The 26,044-nt window shown below is 41.9% G+C and overlaps 2 protein-coding genes across 5 annotated transcripts in view; both read left to right on the forward strand.

The window, feature by feature from the left end:
* fam214a (family with sequence similarity 214 member A) overlaps positions 1-20,526 on the forward strand; it is a 32,311-nt gene extending 11,785 nt beyond the window's left edge. For 2 of the 3 annotated variants that reach the window (XM_035999319.1, XM_031281625.2), the window contains 11 exons: positions 10,564-10,748; positions 11,589-11,785; positions 12,663-12,788; positions 13,079-14,936; positions 15,725-15,850; positions 16,682-16,770; positions 17,828-17,924; positions 18,080-18,238; positions 18,415-18,483; positions 18,895-19,088; positions 19,212-20,526. In XM_035999319.1, coding sequence (XP_035855212.1) covers positions 10,704-10,748; positions 11,589-11,785; positions 12,663-12,788; positions 13,079-14,936; positions 15,725-15,850; positions 16,682-16,770; positions 17,828-17,924; positions 18,080-18,238; positions 18,415-18,483; positions 18,895-19,088; positions 19,212-19,365 — 3,114 coding nt within the window. In that variant the 5' untranslated portion in view covers positions 10,564-10,703 and the 3' untranslated portion in view covers positions 19,366-20,526. Of the gene's footprint in view, positions 1-9,122; positions 9,287-10,563; positions 10,749-11,588; positions 11,786-12,662; positions 12,789-13,078; positions 14,937-15,724; positions 15,851-16,681; positions 16,771-17,827; positions 17,925-18,079; positions 18,239-18,414; positions 18,484-18,894; positions 19,089-19,211 lie in introns of those variants that run through there. The other variant, XM_035999318.1, reaches the window with a different exon arrangement.
* A 1,246-nt stretch (positions 20,527-21,772) lies between these two features.
* On the forward strand, positions 21,773-25,298 carry arpp19a (cAMP-regulated phosphoprotein 19a). 2 transcript variants are annotated; one of them, XM_031281626.2, is made up of 3 exons: positions 21,773-22,022; positions 23,265-23,384; positions 24,981-25,298. In XM_031281626.2, exons 1-3 carry the CDS (start codon positions 21,966-21,968, stop codon positions 25,149-25,151), a joined length of 348 nt encoding a protein of 115 aa, XP_031137486.1. In that variant the 5' UTR covers positions 21,773-21,965; the 3' UTR covers positions 25,152-25,298. The 2 variants fall into 2 exon arrangements, with proteins under 2 accessions (XP_031137486.1, XP_035855213.1); XM_035999320.1 differs by having other exon boundaries at positions 21,809-22,022; positions 23,262-23,384.
* The last annotated feature ends 746 nt before the right edge of the window (positions 25,299-26,044 follow it).

Raw genomic sequence — 26,044 nt, forward strand, 5'->3', positions numbered from 1 at the left:
GGTGGTGTGTCAGGCTGGGTTGAGTGTGTGTTTGTTTGTTGTGTAGTGGGAGAATAATAGCAGCTGAGTTCACAAAACAGAAGAAGGGTTCTCCTCAGCTGGAGCTCAACTAACGTCTCTTAGCCAATCAGGGCTTGTTGCTACGTGCGCTGTGAATCTGCCCCTTTGTGTTGCAGAGTGGGAGAGAGAGTGGGAGAGAGAGAGAGACACACACAAACACACACACACACACACACACACACACACATATACTATAGCTCTAAAGTCCATAGATATGAAGAAACGTTTCAGTTAGTCAAGTGGAAGGAAGCTGGAAACGTTTTGAGAACCCTGACCATAGCAAAACTTTCTGGTACTAACTAGTGATTGACATACAAAGGCCAAAGTTTACTAGTGACATATGCTGGTAGCCAACTTAAAAGGGAAATTAAGGAGAAATTAAAATATCATGTTTGTTAGCAGTAATTTAAAACAAATGTGTTTAATTTCAGCACATCAAACTGAATCTGGATCAGCTCTTCCTTGCCAGTAATCCTTACCATTCTTTAAAGTCTTCTGGCAAAAACATGCCAGTTTCTTGGCAGACTTCGCCACCACTTCCAGTGTTTTTAATGTTGTAACACAAGGCAGACAAAACAGGAAAGGTGATCTGGCAGTGACGTGTGATTCATGTTATAAAACACTATGGAAACACAGCTGACCCTGTTATTACAATTTTAATTTAGCAACAATCCTCTGCTGCTTCCCAACAAGGAAGGAGAACAAAAGATAAAAGAGTGACAAATGCTTACAATAACACAACCACAAAGCTAGTATGATCACATAAACAGCTTAAGAGACACACAACAGGCAGTCTTGGTGTACAATGCAAGGACATGGTATACACTCAGAGCACAACAGACATGCTTTAACACAAAACAGTCATGTGCTGTATATACAGAGTGCATGTCACGCACGCACTCCCAAGCACAACAGGAGCATTAATTGTCTTCAAACACTTTCTTGTCAAGCTGCAGCTCACTGTCACATACAGAGACGCATATTGGTGCAGCTCATTCTTACACACAGACACTCTTCAATCACCATGACAGGAATGTTTAACACAATGTCTCCGTTGCCTTGGTAACACTTTTTTCCCCCTTTTCTTCCCTGGTCAACACTGATCGTTGATCACCGTTCTCCTGTAGTCCCAGGTCAGTCAGACAGTCAGGGGAGAAATCACTGAGGCCACGTATCCCCTTTCCTTCACTTCAACACCTCCTTTTATATTGGGACTTAAAAAGGACTAGTGGTGCTCTAGTGCTTTGCCACCCCGCTCAGTAAATTGTATCTAAATGATGCTGCAGTTTCAACTTTCACAGGAAATTTAGCAATATTGAAACATTTAACACCCACATAAGTGCATTATAAGTGGATGTTTTGTTTGAATCTACAAATGTAGTCAGCATATTAGCTAAATTTTATGTCAGAATCTCTGCCATTTTGATAGGATATTAACTCTTGCGCTTTTGCAGTAGCTTGTGGGGGTTAATATGTTTTCCTCAGATGTACTCTACTTAGCAAAGTCTCCTTTTTCTTATTTTGAAATGATCTAGAATGTCCTTTGCCACTGAAAGTAACTCAGGCGTTGAGATCGAGTATGATTTTAAGCTTCTTATTTTTTTAGCTGGACCACCTGTTTTTGATATGGGAAGTTGAAGATTCAATATGCTTGAAGTCATTACTACACCATTGCTAGACAGCTGTCTACAAAAACGGACACCTCAAGAATTCTTCTTGGTCTGTTCTCACAAATGTTGACCGCCTTTTAAAACCATTATGAGGAACATGAAAAGACTAGACAATAGTGGTGGTCACCTTACCTCAGAACTATCCGAATTTGCACCTAAGTTGTGCACACAACATACAGAAGATCGGCTGAAAAGTACTAGAGTTTACCATGAAATCTGAAAAGCTCAAGCACTATGCTTGCATTAAAAAAAAACTCATCTATTGTGGGAATCTGTAGGTACCACATTACTCGATTTTAATTCAGGCTACAAAATGCTAGATAGAATTTCTTAAAACAGTGTTACATAAGCACCACATATCCTGAATAGCAGAGAAAGTTATGTCACTGAATATTTAGAACGTTGTAGAGTTGGCTGCTCTTTATGTATCTGATTGTACTACAGTGTACTACATACATACACACATATGTATATAGAGTGCATGGATGGATACTAGGGCTGCAATTAACAATTATTTTCAAAGTCGATTAATATGTCGATTATTTTCTCGATTAATCGATTAGTTGTTTGATCTATAAAAATGTCAAAACATGGTGAAAAATGTGGATCAGTGTTTCCCAAAGCCTAAGATGACGTCCTCAAATGTCTTGTTTTGTCCAAAACTCAAAGATATTCAGTTTACTGTCACAGAGGAGAGAAGAAACTAGAAGATATTCACATTTAACAAGCTGGAATCAGAGAATTCTTATTTTTTTTAATAAAAAAATGACTCAAACGATTAATCGATTATCAAAATAGTTGGCGATTAATTTAATAGTTGACAACTAATCGATTCATCGTTGCACCTCTAATGGATACAGTACATACTGAGGGTGAACTGCTTGCTCAGATGTAGCTTTAGCGTTGTCTCTTTAGGCCTGGAGTTTTATTGTCGTACATATTTCAGGACATGCAGCATTTTGAACCACACTCTTCTTGTGAAGTGCTCATAGAAATGAAGAGTTGGTAAGTTACATATTTTAAGAAAAATATAAGCAAGCAGTTGTAATCCTTTAGATGTATAGGAAAGGAAATGCAGTTTAGTTAGTCTTGCAGAGCAGCTGGTCTCCAAATATAGTCACAGTGCAGAACTGGCTGTGAAATAGGAAAGACGGCATTGCAAACAATTCCCATGGTGGCGGAAAGCAGTGACCAGAGCTGCTGACATTTCATATCTGCCACCTGCTTTGCTACTAGTGCATTTTAATACTTTGAAACTGGCTATGTGCTTTTCATAGTCTTGGGATAGCTAGATAGAGGACATCAGGTAGCCTTCAAAAGCCCAGCTAGGTGGATTTTAGGGGGGCTCCTTCTGTTTTGAAATAATCCATGAGCTATTTGTGCTATGCTTTGGGAAGAGGGTGGTACTTAAAGGGTAAGCTTAGCCTACCAACTAGTACGTAGTAATCAAAGGAGCACTGTAAGGCATATAAGTCAGCATTTAAGCAAGTAAGTGGCTGTTGGAACTTTTCTCACAGTTTTGCAATATTTTTTATTGTTATATAGTGTATGACTTGAGGAATTTACCGCATTAGCCCTTTTTTAATATGATCACTGCTGGCAGACACCGTCACGTCCTCTAATAATTGATTGTAAGAACCTACCCTTTAAAATCAGAGAGAAAAACCAAAAATGAGAGCTGCCAAGTTGTGTCTATATTTATCACACCGGGGGCTGCAGTAAAGAAATTTAGCATGGAAAAACTGTCAGTCTAATCTGCCTGCCTGTGTGTGTGTGTGTGTGTGTGTGTGTGTGTGTGTGTGTGTGTGTGTGTGTGTGTGTGTGTGTGTGTGTGTGTGTGTGTGTGTGTGTGTGTGTGTGTGTGTGTGTGTGTGTGTGTGTGTGTGTGTGTTAGGGCTGCACAATTCTTGATGAAAATCTCAAATTTCAGAAGAGTATGCTACTATTCTTAGGGTAACAATTTGAAAATAAAAATATTGCCTCTGTAATCTTCCTGAGCCTAGGATAATTTGACAAGTACGATGGCACACTGTTAGGCAGCTTTATTGCATCAGCTTTATCATATTGTATTTTGTGCTTACTTTAGCTGGTGCTCCAATTATGGCAAAACAGTATGAACATTCATACATGTAAGTGCCTTTGACTCTTTTCATCCAGTCTTACACAACAGAATAATAATAGGAACTGATGTTAAATTTAGCTTTGTTTCAGTTTCTGCCCCCTCTACCTATGCACAGTTCAAGAGACGACACAATCTTGTCATTTGTTGAGCAACGAAGGGAGAAATGAGAAGTGCTTTGTTTGTTGCAGCTGATATTCCTGTCGATGCAAATATGGCAGAATCGTTGAAGGGCTTTGCGTAGAGGTATGAATTAAAATTGCAGCTCCATCATCACGCAGCCCTGTTGTACCACTGATCTCAGTAAGTGGCGTATGTATGACACGCCAATTCGTATGCCATTTTGGTGTGTTAGCAAGATTCATAACTATTTTTTAGCGTGTTTATCAACGCCGTTTGGCCTCCATTGACCTACGTTACATGCAGGGTTCATACGTTTTGAAAAAATCTGGAAAAGTTTTGGAATTTGAAAAATGCAAATCCCAGGCCTGGAAAGGTTTTGGAAACATTAAAAGACACAGAAAGTTTTGGAAAAGTCATAATTCTTTTTTTTTTTTAACACAGCATAATAATATGTGATTAATCAATATATTTTCACGTTCTATTCGGGGCGCGATATTACGAATCCCACTATGAACCACATAAATTGTCATTAATTTTATTGTTAAACCTCTGAGGGTAAACTTTAACACAGATTTTTATTCTTATTGTATAATGTCGACTGACATTTTCAGGAATACATAGTCATGGAAATTTGCCAAAAAGTCATGGAAAAGTATTGGTTAAAATGCGTATGAACCCTGTACATGTGAATTATCGCCGGAGCGAGTAGTATGAAAGGACGGAGGTCCGCTCAAGGAGTTTGGTTGGGGTGGCGGATGGGTAAAACACAGGACTTTCACCCAGGAGAGCTGGGGTTGCGTCCCGTGTTTTGCGTTTATCAACCTTTTTTTTTTTTTTTTTATAAAATAAAGCCTTCCCCAATGTTTTTTTTCCTAAACCCAACCGTTTTTTGTTTTCCTACGCATGTGATGTTGGTCACCGTCATGGTTTTGTCGTTTTTTAGTGTTACTAAAGCCTTTCCCAATGTTCTTTCACTAGAACCCAACCTTTTTTTTTTTTTACACGCGTGTGACATTGTTCTCGCAATAGCACGGCACGTTCTCGCGATAACACGCCATGTGGCTACGCCACGTGGTATGTATGTTTACATCCACTGCATACACCGTAGACATACACGCGGATAGCTCAAAATGCGTACAGATAACACGCCATTTGGCTTTAGGAAAGTAGCGTGTATGTTTACACAAAGTCATGATGCCATGTTGCACATGTACATTACATATGCATGCATGTCCATGCATGATTTAAGGTCACGTCGTTATTACAACATCCCAATTTTGCGATGTGCGAGTGTTTGTGCCGAGTTGTTTCCCATTGAGGACATTCGGTGCTGTACCTGATCAGAATGAGGAATTTGCAGTCGGGAAGGTTGAATCTTTTACTGTTTAGTTCCATTTAGAAGGAGCTGGATATCAATGTGTGTTAAGCTGACACACCTCAGCGAGCTCAGCAGATTGCTGCCACTGGTAAGCTGAAGCTGCCTCGAAATGCCTTTTTACTCACAGCCTCAAATGTCTTAAATAAATCATATCAACTTCAAAACCCCAAATAGTTTTTAACACAGAGATCAAAATAGCATTTTAAGTCACAAATCTTAAAAATCCTCTGGTGTCCTTGCTGCATTGTCTTTAATTAAGGAATTGGTCCAGTTATACAGACCTTTTGTTCTCTTAGTTTTATTATTTTTTCATCTTTAGAAAATGGACTCATCCCCACTGGAGCAGTTAGGGGCTTTAGTGTCTTGCTCAGGGGAACCTCAACAGTAGCTGTGGACAGTTATTTATTTACTTTCACAGCCAGTCTTGCCCACCGTTTGAACTGGAACAAAGCATTTACAAGTGTACTAGCCATTCTTTAAATTGTTTATTTTTGTCACACAAATTAAATTAATTTGAACATTAGGCTTGTATATTTTATACAACCCTTTTAACACCCTCTGGTTGGTTATCTGTCCCTACTCGGTTTATTCATTCTTCTGTCTTAGCCTGTCTGCCTTGTTACTCTGATTGACATAGCCGGTCATCCATGGTCTTGGTATTTATTTGTTTTCATCTTTGAAACCTGTCATGAAAGAACAGTAACAACTTGCCATTTTTTAGCACACTATTTTCTTTTGGATGTGTTTTGACATTCAGAAAGAGTTTTTACATCAACTCAGCTGATGCAAATGCCAACCTACTTCACTTATTTTTCCTGCGAGGTTTCAAACCTTTGCATGAAATTCACTTGACAGACAGTTAACTGGAAACATTGTTAATATGACTTCCTGTCTGCCTTTTCAACTAACAGTTTGTGTTTCCTATCTGCCCTTTTAGACTCATCTGTCTTTTCCAATATCTGTGTAGACCTTCTCTCTCTCCCATATGTTCGTCTCTCCATGGTTGCTGCCCTGTTGTAGGCTATTTTATCTCATATTGTCTGTGTGTGTAACACTTAAATCTTTGATAACAAGTAGCCCAGCCATAGGTGAGTTCATCCGTGTTGTGTTTCTGCTGAGACTTTGATCTGTGACTCTTTTTTTCTCGTCTGCTGCTGGCTTTTGTCTCTCCAGTCCCCCAACACAGGCGCATTACTAATGAAGAAAGACTAGCAAGAGTCTAGCTGTGCTCTCTGCTTCATTCACAGAGGAGGATGGGTGTGTTTTTTTTTTTTTGCCATATGGCTACTTGCACAGCATTTAAATTTGCTGTGAGTATATGTGGTTGAATGTTTGAGTGTGTGTGCAGAGAGCAGAGCAGCTTTTGCTATAGAAAGAGGGCCAACCATGCAGTGATTGTGTGGCCACAGTGCACAGATTAATGGGTCAGATTATATCAATGTGTGTGTCTGTCTCCCACTTTGTGTCGCTCTCTCTCCTTCTGGCCATCTTCCCATCTGTCTCTCTGTTAAAACAGACATGCTACTGTGTACAAAATGTGTAAATTGAATCCAGCAAATTTCAATTCATTTCATATTCAAATCACAAGCTTCAGAATCACAATCACTGTCATAAACATTTCAACCAGGCACTGGCATGTACGACTTCTTCATTTGCCTCTCTGACAGGTCTTAGGTAATGATGAATCACTCAAAAGTGTGTGTCAGTGTGTACCACGGTGTGTTTACTTTAAACGCTGTATTTGCTGCCAAGGCTGACCACTCCACTCTTGCCCTGTAGGCCTTTTTCCATCCCACATTACTCTATACTGAACTGATGGCCAGAGGACACAGAGACAGCTGAGAGGTGTGTGTGTGTGTGTGTGTGTGTGTGTGTGTGTGTGTGTGTGTGTGTGTATACAGGTCCAACCAGTCGATCTGTAGGCGGGACTCCTGCTGCACTTGGTGGCAGGCGTCACAGGTCTAATAATAAGACGCCTGGACCTAAATCCGACCTGTTACATAATTCACATCACACATTATCGGGAGATGGAGGAGAGAGGTCACACGCACATGAAAAAGAGACAGATCAATGTTCCATTGTGTGTTGTGTACTTTGGGTTCGTAAAGTGCGGGATGTATCAGCAAAGCCTCTTATTTAAACAGTGGAACTAAACCTGATTACGTTTTCCTGATTGAAATGTTTTTCTGTTTGCATTTCTCAAGCAGTGCTAGAAGTTGCTATGGTACTTCTCTAACTGAATACATGGGGACCAGTAGAGTTACCACTGGGTTTGACAAAATACAGACTAAATTACATCATGTACAAACAGTGCAGACAAAGAGACCCAAGGCTCAAAACAAATTGGAGAAAGAGAGAAAATACACAAGATGCACACAAATATAGATTGATGAGAGACCTATTTTGAAGAGATGGAGAGGTGGGAATGGATTGGTCACGGTCCAGTGGGAAAGAGTGGAGGAGGAGGGGACAAAAGGCAGGAATCAGGATTGAACATTGAACCCTGCTTGTGAAGCTTAATGATTGCTAAACCACCCAGATTGTTACATAAATCCCAAATGATATTAACTATTTGTACCAAAAGTACGGATTAAAAACATTACAGAGGGAGGTGATTTGACTAATGATCCCTGCGTCAAGTTGAAACAACACCTCTGTTTTTTTCTTAAATATTACAATCAGTGTTTAATGTCGTTTAGATTACTTCAAGTTGTTGAAAAAGAAAGGTTTCCTACTTGTCTGCCTTTTACGTCTTGCCCTGAATCCTGATCAGCTGTGTGTGTGTGTGTGTGTGTGTGTGTGTGTGTGTGGTGTGTGTGTGTGTGTGTGTGTGTGTGTGTGTGTGTGTGTGTGTGTGTGTGTGTGTGTGTGTGTGTGTGTGTGTGTGTGTGTGTCATAGGAATGTTCTATTCACTCACGACGCCCTAAAGAATGACAGCTCTCATCTATGGGCAGGGCCCCTTAACCAAAGCCTCCATCACTAGTCCTTTGTCCTGCACTGCGTGTGTGTGTGTGTGTGTGTGTGTGTGTGCCTGTTTTCAGTGTGTTCATATGTCTGAAGATGGTGTCTGTTTATCACTGTCTTCATGTGTGTTTTTGTTATATGTGCTTAAGGCAAGTATTCCTGGGTTTGCCTTTCTTAGGAAGCAGCAATTTGACACCCACTTTACACACATGACTGGGGCTCTGTGTGTACATTTGTCTGTGTGTGCGGTGTGTTTATGTGTTGAAGGGGGAGTATATGTTGAACTCCCCACTCAGATGCTGTTTTCCGCTGCTCCCTTAATCACTCTTTTACCTCCCTCCCTTCGTCTATCCATGCTTCCTTTCTCTTTTGCTCCTTGCCTCTTTCATGGAGTGTCACCTTTAGCCCAAATCCCCTGGTAGGACCAGGAACTAGAGCCTTTCCCAGTGCGGACTGGGAATATACCTTAACCGCAACACTGCTATTTGTCCAGTGCATTCAAAGCCAACCATCATGTAAAGGTGATGGACTCTGTGACCTTTGTTATTACTCCCTCTGGTCTGTCTATGCTATGGCTCCCTTTTCCTCTCTCACTGTTGGTCTCTTGCTGCCTTTGTTCAAGCCTTTCCAATTCTACCCCGTAAAGAAAAGGAGATTGTCCCTGAATATAGCCTCCATCTCTTTCACCCTGCACTTACTCAGCCTACAGCCCCCCTCCCTCACCTCTCCTCCCCTCCCCTCCCTCCTCATGTTTTGTGTTGGACTGCGCCTCTCTCCACGTGCAGCAGCAGCTCAGAGGCATGTAGGAGGAGTTCCCTGAGAGGAATGTGCGTGACTGGCTGGCTGGCTGGCTGGCTGGCTGGCTGACTGCGATACACATACAACAGCAGCTCGTAGCTCACACTTCTGCAGAGCCAGCTGAGAGGGACTCTGTTCGAGCCAGCCTGGCTCTGGTGGGAGGAGGACAGGGTGTGTGTGTATTTTATACTTCTATCCTTATGAGGCCCTGACATCCTCAAAAATGATTAAAACATAAGAAGTATCCACGCAATTGTGACCTACTATTTGTTTGACTTCAATTTAAATGAAGGCAGGAGGAGGGATTGAGATTGTAGGGCAGGCAGCTTATGTACGACAGTGTTTTTGCTTGTGTGCTGTAAAGAAAGAAAGCTGTGATTCTCAGAGCTGCTGTATATCAGCTGACCTCCTGCGGGATTCAGAGAGTTTTCTCTGGAGGAGCACGGGAGATAGGGCGCTAAGACGGGCTCTACAGCCTTCTGCTAAAAATAGCCCCACCACTACTTTAGATCTAAGCTTCAATTACAACACAAACAGACCATGATTTTGTTAATTGTGTTGTGGCAGGAGAAAAACTGACGAGCCACAGCTTCAATTCAGTAGCTTTTGACTGGTGACGTAATATATAACAGCCCCATCTTGGCCCTCGTAAAAACTGCTATAAAATTGCTTATTGTGAATAATGGTGCACAGCAGAGTGGCTCAGCATGAGCTTTAATTTGAATGTGACAGCCAGCTGAGTATTACTTGTTCTTGTTGTTGTCGTCTATCTGCTTTCACATAATAGGACATTTTAACAGCAGAGTCTTGCTGTTGATTCAGAGGGAAAAAGCCTATTCCTGAATGGTGAAAGGTTGACTCAGCTCTCTGTCCTGCCAGGTCCTAGTGGTCACCGTGTCAGCCCCGCCCTACCCCACCCTGGCAAAGTTAGTGGAGCACCGGGGGGGGGAAAAATGACTCTACTTTTTACTGTCGTCATGTTCTGGTTGAGTTTTTGTTTGCAAATGTTTTGTCAATGAGTGTGAATGATGTCACTGTCAGTTTTGTCTATACTTGTATGCGCGAGTGTGTGCTGTATAAGTGAGAGAGCAGACAGTGTGTGGCTTCACCCCTCTGCTCAGCTGACATGGGAGGTCTAAATATATGTCTCTGAAGTTGTGTCATTCGCTGCCTTCCCCCACACCCCTTCTCTAAACAAGTCTTTCCTGACAAAGTTAAATAGCCATATCTGCTTAGGTAAAAACTGTTCAGGCATTCACATGCTTATCATGTCAATACAGGTGGCTCTCTGATTGCATTTTCTATTGCCCCCAGCATCTGTCACAGGCTCACAGCATAGGCAAATTAGTAGTTTACTTGCTACTTTCCTCCAATTGGTTCCTCGTTTTCTGTTTAGATGTGAAGTGATTTGAAAAGACATGCTGACCATCTATTTCTCTCCCTTGCCTAGATGCAACCGAGGAGTTTTTCGAGTACGATACGGAGGAGTTCCTGGTGTTCCTGACCCTGCTCATCACAGAAGGAAGGACACCAGAATATTCTGTGAAGGGTAGAACCGAGGGGCTGCACTGTCCACCAGCCCAGTCGGCCATGCCGCCTCTTCACAAGCACGAATGCAGCGACAAACTGCCCCAGGTAGCACACACATCTATGCACTCAGCCTCTCATGTCTTTGTGAACAGAAGGCAGTCTCTTCTCATTTTACTCAAGGTTGTTGTTGCTTCATTTGCGTCATTCAAATCATTAATTGAGGCCCACTTATGAAATGGGATGCTCATTTGACATATTGTTTGTTGTTGTTGAGATATTAGGGATAATTGTATATTTTCTGTAATTTTGACCATATAGTTTAACAGCACCACAAGCTACAGCCTCTGAAATGACCATAAAGTTGAATCAACACCACTTTAAAACAGTTTTAACATAAACTGGACATTATATACAGTACTTCAAAAATGGCAGGGCTTATAACTGGGCTTTTGTATTAGACTGCAGTTATATATATATATATATATATATATATATATATATATATATATATATATATATATTAGGGGTGCACGATTCAGAAAATGTCATGATTCGATTCAAAAACGATTCACAAAAAAAAACAATAACTACATTCACAGTATGTAAATGTAGTTACTTTTCCCATGTGATTGCAGTAGACATACAATTAAAAAAATAATAATATATGAATCGATTTTGAATCGGTAGAGCTTGAATCGTGATACGAATGTGAATCGATTTTTTTGCACACCCCTGGAAAAAAAAATAAAAATATATATATATATATATATATATATATGAACTGAGATGTGATCGCAGGAAATAAAATCACTGAGAAATTCTGTTCTAAGTGATGCTCTCTTTGGGTCCCATCTGCTTTGCCCCTACATTTCAAGGTCCTGGTGTTGACATTAACTAATCAACACTAACCCCCCCACCTTTGTCCGCGGGTGTGTGTGTTTCCAGTGTCGGCAGGCAAGGCGAACCCATTCGGAGGTGATCCTGCTTTGGAGGAACAACATCCCCATCATGATCGAGGTCATGCTCCTGCCAGACTGTTGCTATGGTGATGAGTGCCCCCCAAGTGACCCCATCAGCGACCCGGTCATCAAGCAAGATGCTCTGCTGCTGGAGAGATGGACCCTGCAGCCAGTTCCAAGACAGTAAGGCACATATATATATATATATATATATATATATATATATACACACACACACACACACACACACACACACACACACACACACGATCTTACTATTTAAGTATGGGCAATGCTAAAAAAGAGATGTTGTATAGCTATATGGACACAAAGGAGTAACTCACCAACATTTAGTTTAGAGTCTGCAGTTTACAAGGGAAATATGGTATGTTGTATTTCCAAGGTTGCTGCCTCCTCCCATCATCCATTGCTGTTCTTGGTTATCTTGACTGTTTCCACAACTAATGCCTTAACACACCCTGCTTACCTTGACATGACTTCAAATATATACAAAAGTACAACAAAAGGTAAAAATAGAGGTAGAAAATACCTAAACTGTGAAATAAATTGAACTAAAATGCAGACATTGGTAGATGTCACACAATTTTAGATACATTACTATTCTATACTACTATATACTGCTATTTCTGAAACACATTTAGCCCCCCAAAATCATATAAACCTTCACAAGAGCTGTGAAATCCCCACTTTTTTGTGTTTATTGCATTCATAATAAATTCAGTGCAGGTTTTAGCGTTTCTTTAATTTACAGTATGGAATTGTAAATGCATAAGTTTCATCTATCACTAGATCCAGAGACATGCAAAGGTAAAGGCTAAAAAAGTTATGAAATGCTAAAAATCTAGATATAATACAGGATAAAATAATAATAAAACTAAAAGAAAAGAAAAACACATAATTGGCTTGGCACTCAGAGGGTTAATTAGCCTTACAAATTGGCCCACTTTCTTACTGACGTGGAGGCACAGGGAACACTGTTTTCTTATTAACCTGACATACTGGCACATTTCCACCTCCTTTTTAACTGTGTTTTTAATAGAAGCGGTGATCGTTTCATTGAGGAGAAGACCCTGCTATTGGCTGTTCGCTCCTACGTCTTCTTCTCCCAGCTCAGCGCCTGGCTCAGCGCCTCCCATGGTATCGTCCCGAGAAACATCCTGTACAGGTCAGACATAATACTCTGACTAACACACTGAAGACTTTGACACTGGTGGGCTTAAGACTTTTCACTAAGGCTGTTGGACCAGATTATCAAAGCTACAGGACACTTCTAAAGTGGTGTTCTTTTCAAATGTATATATAGGTGTTAACCTTGTGTGCTGTGCTGTTTTGAAAATTGAATCAGAGGAAGTAAAACTGGATCTCTAGAGGCTCAGACAGTTCCTGGATATTTTGAGAGGTTAAAGTTAACAATGGCGTGTTAATTGAATCTCTCTCTCGCTGTCTGTCAAACAGGATCAGTGCTGCTGATGAGGAGTTGGTGTGGCAGTTTTCCCAGCCGCCTTCAGAACACATTTTCCCAGTCCCCAATGTATCCCAGAGTGTTGCGCTGCAGGTTCGTGTCCAGTCGCTCCCCCGCCAACCCACCTACCCAACCCTGGCCTGCAGCATCCATACAGGTCTGCCTCCGCTTTACAGCAAGACCCCCAGCCTCAACCCAAACCTCAACAGCCATGGTGGCCTGGCCACCCACAAAAAGAGCCAGGACCCCAGCAAAGACAACCTCCTTCACAACTCTAACATGTACAGCAAGAGCTCCAACTCCATGTCTGGCCTTCTCCTCAATGGATTACCCATTCCTAATCTCCCCATCAACAACATCCCCATTAATAGCCTTCCCCACACTGCTGTCCCCCCTCCTTACAGCAAGAAGAGCCAGGAGCCTGGTGAGGACCACGCGTATCAGAATGGAGAGCTTCCGCAGGTCAACATCCCCCAACGTCAGGGCTCCCCACTGTTCCACAGGTCCTCTCACTCCTCCACGCCCTCCCGCTCTCACTCCCCCTCTCCACTTGCCACAAGTAAAGCTGGGAAGTGGCTGTACTCGGCTCTTAATGGTTCATCTGACCCGACACAAGTAGAGGACTATGGGTCTGGCACTAATAGCAATGATAGGTCAAAGGGGCCCATCCCTGAGCCACTGAGAGCTTTTAAGAACTTCTCCTTGGCTGAGCCACCCCGTTGCCCCTCCCCAAGGGCTGCAACCGAGACAAACCCCCTGATTGGCTCCCTGCTGCAGGAGAGACAGGAAGTTATTGCCCGCATCGCACAGAGGCTCAACTTCTGCGACCCCACAGCACCGCCACTCCCTCCCGGCCTTTTTGCTTCTGACAACCCTCCCAAAGCCATGTGGGGCAGTAACCATGACGACATAACTGCCAGTAAGACCAAAGAGCCAGAGGTACCGCCCTATGAGTCTGTGGGACGTGTGTGGCCCAGCCCCTTCAACACACCCGTGACTGACCCTTCTTTTAACAAACGGGAGAGCTCCTCCCCTAAACCTGCAGCATGCAGGAAGCTGAAAATGACTGAGATAAGAGACAGAGAGGATGAGAGGAATGGAGAGAGGGAGAGAGAGAAGGAAAAAGACAGGGAGAGAGACAGCTCCCTGATCGCCCAGGCAGTACAAGACATAACTAGACTCATCCAGGAGAGACTGTCTGTCCCCTCTCTGTCCCCAAGGCATAGCAGGAGCGGCAGCCATCTGCACCACACACACACGACAACAATCACACACACGGTCCGCACATACTCACACACCACACACATCCCACAAGCCTCACACACTGCCACCAACGGCCACATACCGAGCCATGAACCTCACAAAGGCAGCAGTCGCACCGCTGCCGCACACCCGCCCGTTTGCACAGAAAAGCCCCGGGTCGATCCGGGGGCTGAATGCCATTCTCCCCGGGCCCAAAATGGTGCTTACTTTACACTTGAAGAACCCTCATTCAAAGGCCAGCCCCACGCCCAGGCTGGTCGCTGTTTACGAACTCCCCCACAGGAAAAGCTTGGAGTCAGGACACCCAGCAGCCATGAAACCCCATCGGCCTCCCCTGTCCTTGAGAACAGCCCAAGGAATGCCCAGATCTTTAGTTGGACTTGCAATGATGGCAGCCCAGCAATGAACTGTAACATAAGCCACAACCACAGCACGCCTCAGCCTCAGCTTCAGTCCCAGATGCAGTCCTGTGCACCAGCCCAAGCCTCTGCCCTGCAGGATGAGAACCAGGCACCCTCGTTGTCTGGATGCTCCAACACCTCCAGTCCAGACGTGACTCCAGACATGACCCCCCCTTCTACTGTCCTGGTAAGGACATTTTAACGTTTAACATTGTTTGTCCATAAACTTTTGAGTGATAGCCCATTTACTAATTTGCAATTATTCCATTTGTCATGCCATATCCCTGTTTAAATGAGGCTTGGTTCAACTGCATCATTAAATCATCATTAAAAAAACGAATTGTTCAACATTTTGGCAAAAAAGCCCTTTCGCTTTATTGCCGAGAGTTACGAGAAGATGGATACCACTTTCATGTCTGTACGGTAAATATGAAACTACAGCCTGCAGCCAGTTAGCTTAACACAAAGACTGGAAACGATGAAAAAGCTGGCCTGGCTCTGTCCAAAAGTATTGAAATCCTCCGACCCCTCCCCAACCCTAAAGCTCACGAAATAAAATGTAATATCTTGTTTGTTTAATCTTTACAAAAACAAATTGTATAAAAACAAGTTTTACAAGGGTTATGTGCAGGGCTAGTTTTTTGTCCGGGAGCAGGGATTTCTTGTAGTCTCTGCTGTTTTCAGTGTTTGTGCTAAGCTAAGACAACCAACTGCTTGTAAAATGCTATTATTTTAAGGCATATTCTAAACTACAGTCTGCAATTAATTGTGTAACTACAGGCAAAATATGTTTTCAAATTTAACATGTCAAACTGGAATGAGCCTCCTCATTTATACACTGCTTAGTTTTATTGTGTGTTTTCCTGAGAGCAGGTGGGACTGGAGTGGTATTCAAGACGGCATATGATATATGAGAACAGATTATTTTAGTTTACTTGCAAACTGTCCTAATCTCTGTCCATCTCTGTGCTCCAGCGAGCTCACAGCCCCTCCCCGCTGCGCCCCTGCAACAGCTGGAAGAAACAGAATCGCCACTCATTAGACGCCACAGCGACCAAGGCCTTCCACCCGTGTACTGGCCTGCCTCTGCTCTCCAGCCCTGTAAGAAACACACACTCATCTTCACAGTGATTAGTGTTAAGAGAACACTTTCTACATACAGGCTCACAGTCACAAACACTTACTGACTCAGTCATTGTCGGTATCCACTACACTCACTACCCTTTATTTCAAGCCATCTGAAGCATTACTCACAGTACTTTCACAAGTGTAAGAAGTGGGCCTGTGAATGTTTGTAGTTTAGAGACTTTCAAATATCTGGCAGCTGTTTTTATTGCTGTTGCCTGGCCGCTGAGTTGATAGCTAAGGTTAATGTACACACAAAAACACACACACATCGACAGGTGAGGCACGTGACTCATCTGTGCCTCACCGACCACAGTAAGTTGTTTCATTAAGTTTGTCAGATTGCCACACTCCCAGATCATCAGTCAGTTTCCTGCCTTCTTATTGGTCTCACTCACACATTTAAACACTATGATGTACACACAGACACTCGTGGGAACTCTCAGGCTCACACAGCCTCACCAACACACAAGCTCACATACTGTATTTTCACATACACATCATGATGCAGATTGCTCAAAATATAGTCATGCTAATATTTTGAAATCAGTTTATCTTTATGATGCGTTTTGATTTTTTTTTTTTTTTTTTACAAAAGTAAACCTATTTTGATAATATAGTTTTAGTGAGAGATTTAAAATGTATTTTTCCTGTCATTGAAAACTCAAACTTATGCTTGTAAAATTTCAATTTACGAGTCCTAGACTTTAAAAAAGAAACGGATATCTTGTTCTCCAAGCTCTAAACTTGGATACTGTGCCAGTTGCTCTGTGTTAATCATGTCCGTGTCCTGTGTGTGTGCCGCAGGTTCCTCAGAGGAAAAATCAAACGGGCTACTTTCACCTGGACACCTCTCTGGTTGGCTGTAAGGGTTTGCCTTGGGCCTCTGGGAAAAGGTACACATTTTCTCACATGGGATCTTTATTACTATAGTTACCAGACTCTTACTCAGTTTGTCCACGAGGATAAGGTCAGGATACTGAACAGGTTTAATGCCGTGTTAGTAACAGTTAGCTATCTCCGACATCATCTGTTTATTATAGTGCCATCTGGATAAAGTTACTTATGCTTTGCATTATAATTTAAAAAAACTTGTTTTTCTCACAATGCAACATTTCAGCTGTTACTATGTTTTAAGTGCCAGAAAGGCAATCTGGTTTTGATATTTTTTATTGTGTTGAAAGTTGTTGAATTATTAGTTAGTTTTTTTGTTTACCACCAGTATTAATCATATCATCATGTATTAGGGATCTATATTAGAGAGGTTTGCTACAGTTGACACTAAACCCTAACAGGCTGACACGGTTTTAAAAGCATTGTCTGTGTGTTAAGAGATCAGACAATAAGAGCGTTGTTCTGAGTGGTGAGGTTAGGTCATCCCTGTTCTGCTGACTATTCCTCTCAAGCTGCCACCTGCTGAAGCTCTCTGTACTGTGGCTGCGTCTAGAATCACACACATTCTGCTCAAAATGGCAGCAACAACTGAATTGGTTTTATATACACAGAGCTTCACGGCACTGCCTACACACAACAGATGTGGTTGGTAGCCCAGTGCTGCTTTTGATAAAGCAGATGTTTTAAAGTTTGGCCGTCAGGGTGTAAAGTTAATTTTAGCCACTAGACAAGTTCTGGTCAATTTGGCTCTAGGAAATTATATATAATATAAATTATATATATAATCACATATATGTGACTTAGGATTCGTTTGTATGACCAGTGGACGCTCAATATTCTGCCTTTTCCTTCAGAGTAACAAATATTTTTGAGATGGCTGATGTCGCTTTTGTTACACACAAATGGAATTCAGTCTGAGATCATTTTATCTTGCCCTGATCGCAGGTCTATTCAGACATACCAGGAACCCTTGTCACGCAAACATCTGAAGATGCTCTTTTACACGCGTCGTCATGAAAACAAGTTGATCAAGTGTGTGTGTGTGTTTTAATGCTCCAGGGTGTGTCTTAAGAGAGAGGGGTACATAGATGAGTCACAGCAGCTGTTCATTGCCAGCGCTCCACCTGCCAGTCTCAGTCTGCTGGGAAACTTTGAGGTATAACACACAAACGCACTCAGAATCATGTCTTCCATTCATCATGTTTGAGAATAGCATACTTTCACTCATGCTATTTTTCTTACCTACATAATTCAATTATCAAATTAAACAAAAATGAAATAACATTAAAATATTGAATTGTGTTTCCCTAGGAGTGTGTGCTGAACTACCGCCTGGAGCCTTTAGGGTTAGTGGAGGGTTTCACCGCAGAGGTTGGAGCCAGCGGGTCCTTCTGCCCCAGTCACCTGACCTTACCTGTCGAGGTGTCATTCTACAGTGTATCCGATGACAATGCTCCCTCACCATATATGGTGAGATTTTTTAGTTATTCAATCAATAATTCTTTTTTTGCTAGCCTGTCCGACTAAGCCTTCTTGAGCTGAAAGCTGTATCTGCAACTGTCCTCATATGTGTGTGTGAGCTCAACTGTGTATTACCTTTTGTGTGCCTGTTTGTGACATACAGTGGTTGCCATGTGTTTTTACAGGGTGTGATCAACCTGGAGTCCCTAGGGAAAAGGGGCTACCGTGTACCTTCATCAGGAACCATTCAAGTGGTAAGGAAACCCCTTAGGTTTTTTTTTATTATTTTTGTACAAATGTAGATGTTCTATGAATATTTATTTTTATTAAACATCTGCTTCATTGTGTACACATGGCTGAGGACAAAGTCACACCAAGTAACTAAAGAAAAGGGAGACCCCTAGTGGTTAAAGAGGGAAATTCATCTAACAAGGGGATGTTTTTATTTATTTATGGTGCTTACACTTCTGAATTTGAAAGCCATTTTCCTCTATATACATTATTTGAATTATTGGGATGATATGCACAGTGTTCATTTCAGTTCATTTTATCTATCTTTCACAGCATGTAAGGTTTTGTCGTGTTGTTATAGATCGATAAAGTCAGGTCACAAAGAGTTAGAAAGTGGTCTAAATCCTCCCATGCGCTCTGGTTATACCTTTCAGACCTTATTTAATCCCAACAAGACAGTAGTAAAGATGTTTGTTGTGATGTACGACCTACGAGCCATGCCTGCTGGACACCAGACCTTCTTGCGCCAGAGGACCTTCTCTGTTCCCGTCCGCCGTGACACAAATAATCATACCAGCAGGAAGCCCCTCGGCCAGGGACGCACCTTGCGCTACCTCGTTCATCTGAGGTAAGTTGGCTGTCATTTTGTCTCTAGTGTACACTAAACTGAATTGTATATCCCATAGGGGTGATGTTTCTGCCCTGTTATTTATCTTCTCTGTCTTTCGTCTTCCTCACCTATTTCGTCCAGGTTCCAGAGTTCTAAGTCTGGGAAGATCTACCTCCATAGAGACATCCGTCTGCTGTTTTCCAGGAAGTCCATGGAGGTGGACAGCGGAGCTGCCTACGAGCTCCAGTCCACCACAGAGTCCCCTATTGACCCACCATTCTCTCCCCGCTGCTGAGGCCTGACTCCCTCCCTCCTCCACCCGGCAGGCGACCACCGAAGCGTCAATCACACCTTGATGCCAGCGATAGACTCTTACGCAGCCCATGGCTAGATAAACGGCACCTAAAAGAGAAGCAATTTAAGGACTGCAGTCAACAAGACTTACCTGGCATGTGCCCAAAAATCTTAAGTTTCATCCCTTCTGTCACCCCAGAACTGACAAGGTGGTGCTAAGAGCCTGGGTGACTCGTCAGAGATGATGTTCTTTGTTAAGTGCACAACCTTGGATTAAAGAGGTTGGGTCAAAGGTTATGGTTGTAGAGTACAGTATGTTTCAGATCCTGTTCTCCTGGTTAAGAAGGCCTTACCAGATATAATCGTTCAATCTTTTTCCTGCTGTTGTGTGTATCCCCTCCAGCGTCTGGCAGGAGAGTAGAGACCAGTGATCGTCTACAGAAGCAGTTAGACACTTAAATTATTTCAGCAAAGTTTAGGCTACTTTACTCTTTTTTTTTTTTTACTAAAATCAAAAATGTTAATTGGACCTGTACTCAACATAGTGAATGCATTTTCAACCTCAATTAATGTCATCATAAATGCAATACAAGGCCCATTTAATGGTAAAATATTTTGTTTTAAATCCTAAAAGATTAGATTGATTGAATTGAAAGTGAATTTACCTTTGACCCTGTGATTCCTGAGCTCGGAGCAGAGGGAGTGCGTATGGAAGAAGAAGTGGGTGTTAGACTGCGGTGCAACGCCATCCCCTCGTCCAAAAAAAACATACCATGGACCACTAAAGAAGTTGAACAAGCAATAAGGCTAGATTCAACTGAAATCATCACAGCAGAACATCACAAGTGCACTGTGGATTTTTTTTTCTCATTATAACTGGAAATGAAACAGAAAATAGTAATATTCTAATACTTTTGTACTGTTACAGAACCACTTTATTGGAAGTGTTGCAATAGAAAGAGTAACCTTAGTTTAGTGTTTACACATTCACTTTCAGTTTACTTACCATCAGTTTATTTAATATTTAAATTAATATTTTCAGTTACTACCTGTGACGTCTGTCATGCTAAGATGATGTAGTGCAAACTGTATATCATAGTATGTATTTTTGACATTAATATTCAAATCTGAAAAAAATATATCTATATATCTTCTAAAGCAATCTTGAGAGCGGCTCTGTCTCTTTGTGTTTATTATTTTTCCCACCGTGTTTCCTACCACTACATCTCCATACTGTCACACCCTGGAATGAAAGGTACAAAACACAAAGTGAGTTCTGCTTCTCCTTTTGAAATTGGTCCTAAACTGCACAATAAGATCAAAAACAACAGAGCTGTGGCACAGCTGTGGTTTTTGGAATTACATACCAGTCACAAATACCTTTATGGAAACACCTTTATATGACAATAAAGAACTTGAAACTTGAAATCATGGGAGTATTTCAACTAAAATAACATTTCTGGATGCAAAGCTATTCTTACATAAAGCAATGTGGTAAACAATTATGTTTCTGCTGTGAGGCATGTTACCAGTGACACCTTTAACTTGTAAATACCTTTTAAAATGTATAAAAACAGATGTAAACTCAAACAAGATTGTGATAAAGGACCAAAAATAGCATAATGCTAGAATTGGTAACATGGTTGACTTTAGAGAGGCACCAGAATTGTTTATCTATAGGTACAGTATCAATGGGTCATGTATCAATTAAAAGTTACAACACTGTTTTAGGTTTTATCATAATTAACACAATAAGTGGACCAACACTGATGGCAAGTGGGAGTAATGTTCATCAAGATAAACAGAGTATTTATACAGTAGCACATGCTTGATGACAAATTTTAGGATCTAAATTAGAAAATAAATGCAATGTTTGTCCAAAATAGTAAGCCTAAATGTGAGGGGCAAACTCTTACTGGACAAAACTGCATCCCCCAAAAGTTTTTTAAGCATATTCAGAGGTATGAATTTTGTGTAGCACAGCATGTACCCCGACTGCTGGGAGGTGCAGCTTGAAGTCCGCAATACTTCACACTCATCAAGACCGTAGACTGTATAATCAAGACTACACACAGCAATCTACAACAGTTGACAAAAGTAGGTGAGTACTACTGCCAGTTTGGCATACAAAGCTGCAAATGCAGTTAGGTGATTGTCATTGGGATCTTAGAAGAAGACCAAAAACGGTAAGAGCAAGCAATAAAATGAAATAAAAAATATAAATAACAAATAAAATAGTTAACATGAACACATAACATGAACTACACTGTTCATCAGTGCAGCATTAATAATCCTCAAGATCTAAGGATTATCTGACTGCAATCTGGATTTGTGTCACAGCACATGCATCAGCTGATCGTTAGGTTATGCAATGTAAAAAAAATAAAATAAATCCGATCCCAGCAAGTATGTGTGGGAGCAGCACTAGTAGTGCCCGAACGTGGGCGCGCACTGTGTCTCCGCATGTGACGTACTATCTGCTTGTGCGGGAGTGCGAGCTCGATAGGACTCGTATGGATACGGAAAGTCAGAGCGGGGGATTTGTGGATCACTTGTTCAACTAGTGAACAATCTCTTGTCTGAGATCACGATAACATAGAAATGTCGGGGGATAACGAAGAAACACAGACGACTGAGAACACACCAATGGACGAGAAGGTAAGTTAGCAGTTTAGCAGCAGCTGTAGCACCAGTGACTTTGTTATAGCTAGCTAGCTAATGCTACGGTTTATAGCTTAACGTTAGCTTATTCGCCCGCGCTCGTTATTGTTGACATAACAACCGAAGCCAGCGACTAAGCCCTTGATAGATTAGTTTTTGTTATCTGTCAAACTTCGTAACGACATTAGCTAGCTACGTTACTGGTTAGGTGGCCCGCCGTTTCGGTTGCTGATATAGCTAATGTTTCGGATGGTCTGTGTGAATGTCAGAGGTGCCGCTAGCTTCTGTTAGCTAATGCTAAGCTAAGCAAGCAAACTCATGACATTCACACACACTGGAAAATAGGTTACAGTTAGCTCAGCTGCTACCGTTAGCTTTGTTCAACCATGGATGTTAGTGTTAGAGCTCAACCCAACAGATTGCAGTAACGTCACTCTGGCCTAAAGCCTAACGTTAGCTAGTTAGCTACAGTACCGGTAATGTTATACCGTTATTGTATTCAACTTTAGCTAACGTTGCCGTTTCGCGTGCTGCTAGCTTGCTACCTAGCTAGCTAGCTAATCGTCCTAGCTGTCAACAAACTGACGGTTATTTTGCAGCACATTAACTGTTAACGTTAGCGGTCAATCCAACCGGTGGTCCAACCGAGTAGCTACGTGTTAGCTCTACGGTGTCTACGTTTTATTCACTTTTGAGAGGCTGCTGTTGTCGAGAAAGCAAAAGCCAATATTTCTTTTTATGTTTATGTCGATTGGGAAAGCAGATCGCAATTAAAAGCAGTAGCGGTAATTTGAACCTGTAACTTGAATTTATCACTGTCCCTGGCAGGTGAATATTTAACTCTAAGTAACGTTACTTCTGTGCTAACATTGTTTTAACCGGCTTTGTTAGAAATAGGTGGGGTCTTATCCAGCAATGTCAGCAAACGTTTGTATACGTTAGTCAAAGGTCTACGTTAAACGTTACCTTGTTCAGCTTTGTCCTTGTTGTTAGCTGTGTCTATATCTGTGTGTTTACTTTAAGAGCAACAAAAAGCCAGCGTCAAATTCCCTGTAATTATGTGTTCACACTCACTTGGCCATTAAAGCTGATTCTGATTTTCTCTATACCATGCCATCAGCTGAGAAATGTTTCAGTGTAGCCTGGAGGCACCTAGTAAATGTACTCTTGCTGCGCAGCATGTGAGCAAAACGTTTCCCCCTTATTTTAATGCCTAATGCTTCTCCTTGTTTTCAGCAGGTTCAGGACAAGGTGATCAGTCCTGAGAAGTCAGAGGAGGCTAAACTGAAGGCCAGATACCCAAATTTAGGAAATAAACCTGGGGGCTCTGACCTGCTTCGCAAACGGCTCCAGAAAGGGGTGAGTTATTTCTTGTTTTTGTCTGCAAAACCTTTAGAGTGCGCTTAGGTACAGTCTTTAAACCTACTGTCATTTTTTGTTAGTAACATTGCACTTACACTCAGTTTCCATTTTATATGGTACCTAAACTAAAGCTGTTCGACAAATTAATATGAACTCAAGGTTCACTTTGTAGAGTTTTCCACAGTATACCATTTACATCAATGAGAACACACAACATTTTAGAAACACCCCTCAGTGTAACAATACAAATCAACAACACCACAAACTACAGTCTCCAAAATGACTATAGTGTTGAATCAACGCCTCTCAACAGTTTCAACAAAGCATGAGCGTATAATTACACTGTCTCCATATGTTTTATGATGATATAATATTGGTATGCTGGAATGATTGATTATACATAGACATACATTAGTGGACCATCATGATAAACAACTCATTTATCAAGTGAAAATTCCAGAAAACGCTGGTTTGCAGCCTCTTAAATGTGAGGAGTAGCGGCTTCTCTCTGCTTTGATCTCGTTGTAATTCATTCACTGCTGGCCAAAGAAAACAGGCAATTTGAAGTTATCACTTTCAAATTTGTTTATTAGGATAAACCCCTTGACATGTGCCATCTAGTTTTCGAGGGGGTCCCAAACTTTAGGTTTCTGGAGTAATTTCTGACGCGCACTTGCCATCCTTTTGGACATTTTGTTAGACTAAGTAATCTCTTGAATAATCTGTAATTAAATTCATTGAAAAAACTAAATAAACACTGTTACCGCCTGGCTCAAGGCCCGGCAACAAAAGGGACGTCACACGCAAGATAAGTCAAAAAGTTGTTTATTTAAACTAACTAGACATAATAACACAACTTAACTAAACATAAGCTTAATGGTGGAGTGTGTAACGGTGGAAGACATCAGTTGGGTTTGCAGTGTGTGGAGGGGTGAATGTATGTCGCAGCAAACCAAACAAAGGACAAAATGTTGAGCTGGATGCAAAAGGCCCAGCTGTAAGCCACACCCAGATGGCCAGGTACAGACGACCCTCCCAGCTCCACCTACCTGCCCACTCCCAGTGCCTGCAGAACATGACAGGCAGGCAGATTGGGAGGGGTCGTCACAACACAAACGGTGTTTTCTTTATTTACATTTTAGCCACAATAGCAGAGATCGCGAGAGGGGAGAGGCATCATGTGCCGGGTGTCAGGCTTTATCCCAGCAATGTACATCCGTTGAGCCAGACTACCTATACCAACTTTCAATGAGCAGAATGTGTTGTGCGTGTGCATGTGCATCCTACAGACAAAATGAGGACCTACTCATAAGAACGCTGCTCCAGTCCATAGCACTACTAGTGCTCAAAAACTCCACAGGGTATTCTAAAAAAAAAAAAAATCACAATTTGTGGCATTTGCTCTCTTTACCATCTGCCTAAAATAAATGAGCAAGTCTTTAAAAATGGACTTAAGAAATGTACTAGTATTCTATTAAAATCAGCAAATCTGTATGTTGCATACTGAAAATTGTACATTTCTCCTTGCAATGATTAATGTGTTCATTTTTCATAGATCACACTTTAAAATGTGAATCTTATGTCTCTCTACAGCAAAAGTACTTTGACTCTGGAGACTACAACATGGCTAAAGCCAAGATAAAGAACAAGCAGTTGCCGACAGCTGCGCCAGAGAAGACAGAGATCACAGGGGACCACATCCCCACCCCCCAGGACCTGCCCCAGAGGAAACCTTCTCTGGTGGCCAGTAAACTCGCAGGCTGATGCACACACAGCCTCGACAGCCCCTGCAGCACATCCCCGCTCTGACCTCTCCACTCACGTCTCAGAGCTGTAACGTTACCTCTCCCACCCCTCACAGTACCTGTCCCCTGCCTATGCACCCTCCCCACCAGCCTGGACTCCACCCAACAGGAACCCACACCTAGCGAACTGGCTAGCTGATACCTTCAAATCCTGTTTAACTTTGTTTTCACGCCGTGTGGCCCTCTCTACTGCCTCCTATCCTTGTTTCCCCCACTACTTCTCCAAACTGACTGTCCTTCTGTTATTGTCTTCTTACTTTTCCATGTTCCTTTTTATTTTCTCTTTACTTCAATGTAAGATACGCTGAAAGACAGGACATCCAAGTGTGAGTGTAATGAGTTTTGACACCTTTCTACGACTGATACGAAGAGAGGGGCGAGTAGCCCTTACATGTTTAGAGGGCTTTAGTATGGTCATCAAGATCCATCAGTTTGGAAGTGTCTGTGTCTGTGTGTGTGTGTGTGTGTGTGTGTGTGTGTATATATATATATATATATCCTTTTGTTGGGCACAGGGGCAGATGTCAGTCATTTTAGAATGTTTTAAATCAGATTTGTATATCATTCACTGTATGTCCTTATTCTAAATTATGCTGTCAATACGCTTGTGATTTACTGAATATAGTAATCCAGAGGCCACGCTCAGTTTTGTTTACACTTTGATTGTGAGCCATGGAAGGAAGCTGTACTAAAGGACCACACAACGAAGGCCAGAGTGTGACATATAACTGCATGTGTGTTGCAGGGCTCCGGAAGGCGAACCTCACTGAGCTCCATTTTAAATGTATCCAGGTGCACTGAACACAGACATTTACACAGATGCTAAAAAGCTCAGGTGCAGCGTATAAGCAC

Source organism: Sander lucioperca, chromosome 3 (genome assembly GCF_008315115.2).
Source record: "Sander lucioperca isolate FBNREF2018 chromosome 3, SLUC_FBN_1.2, whole genome shotgun sequence".
Taxonomy (NCBI): Eukaryota; Metazoa; Chordata; class Actinopteri; order Perciformes; family Percidae; genus Sander; species Sander lucioperca.

Bases quoted from the DNA above. Each gene is read 5' to 3' on its own strand.
- arpp19a (XM_035999320.1), top strand. From the start codon at position 21,966: ATGTCGGGGGATAACGAAGAAACACAGACGACTGAGAACACACCAATG. The intron at 22,023-23,261 runs GTAAGTTAGCAG...CCTTGTTTTCAG, and splicing joins ACACACCAATGGACGAGAAG to CAGGTTCAGGACAAGGTGAT. The intron at 23,385-24,980 runs GTGAGTTATTTC...GTCTCTCTACAG, and splicing joins GCAAACGGCTCCAGAAAGGG to CAAAAGTACTTTGACTCTGG.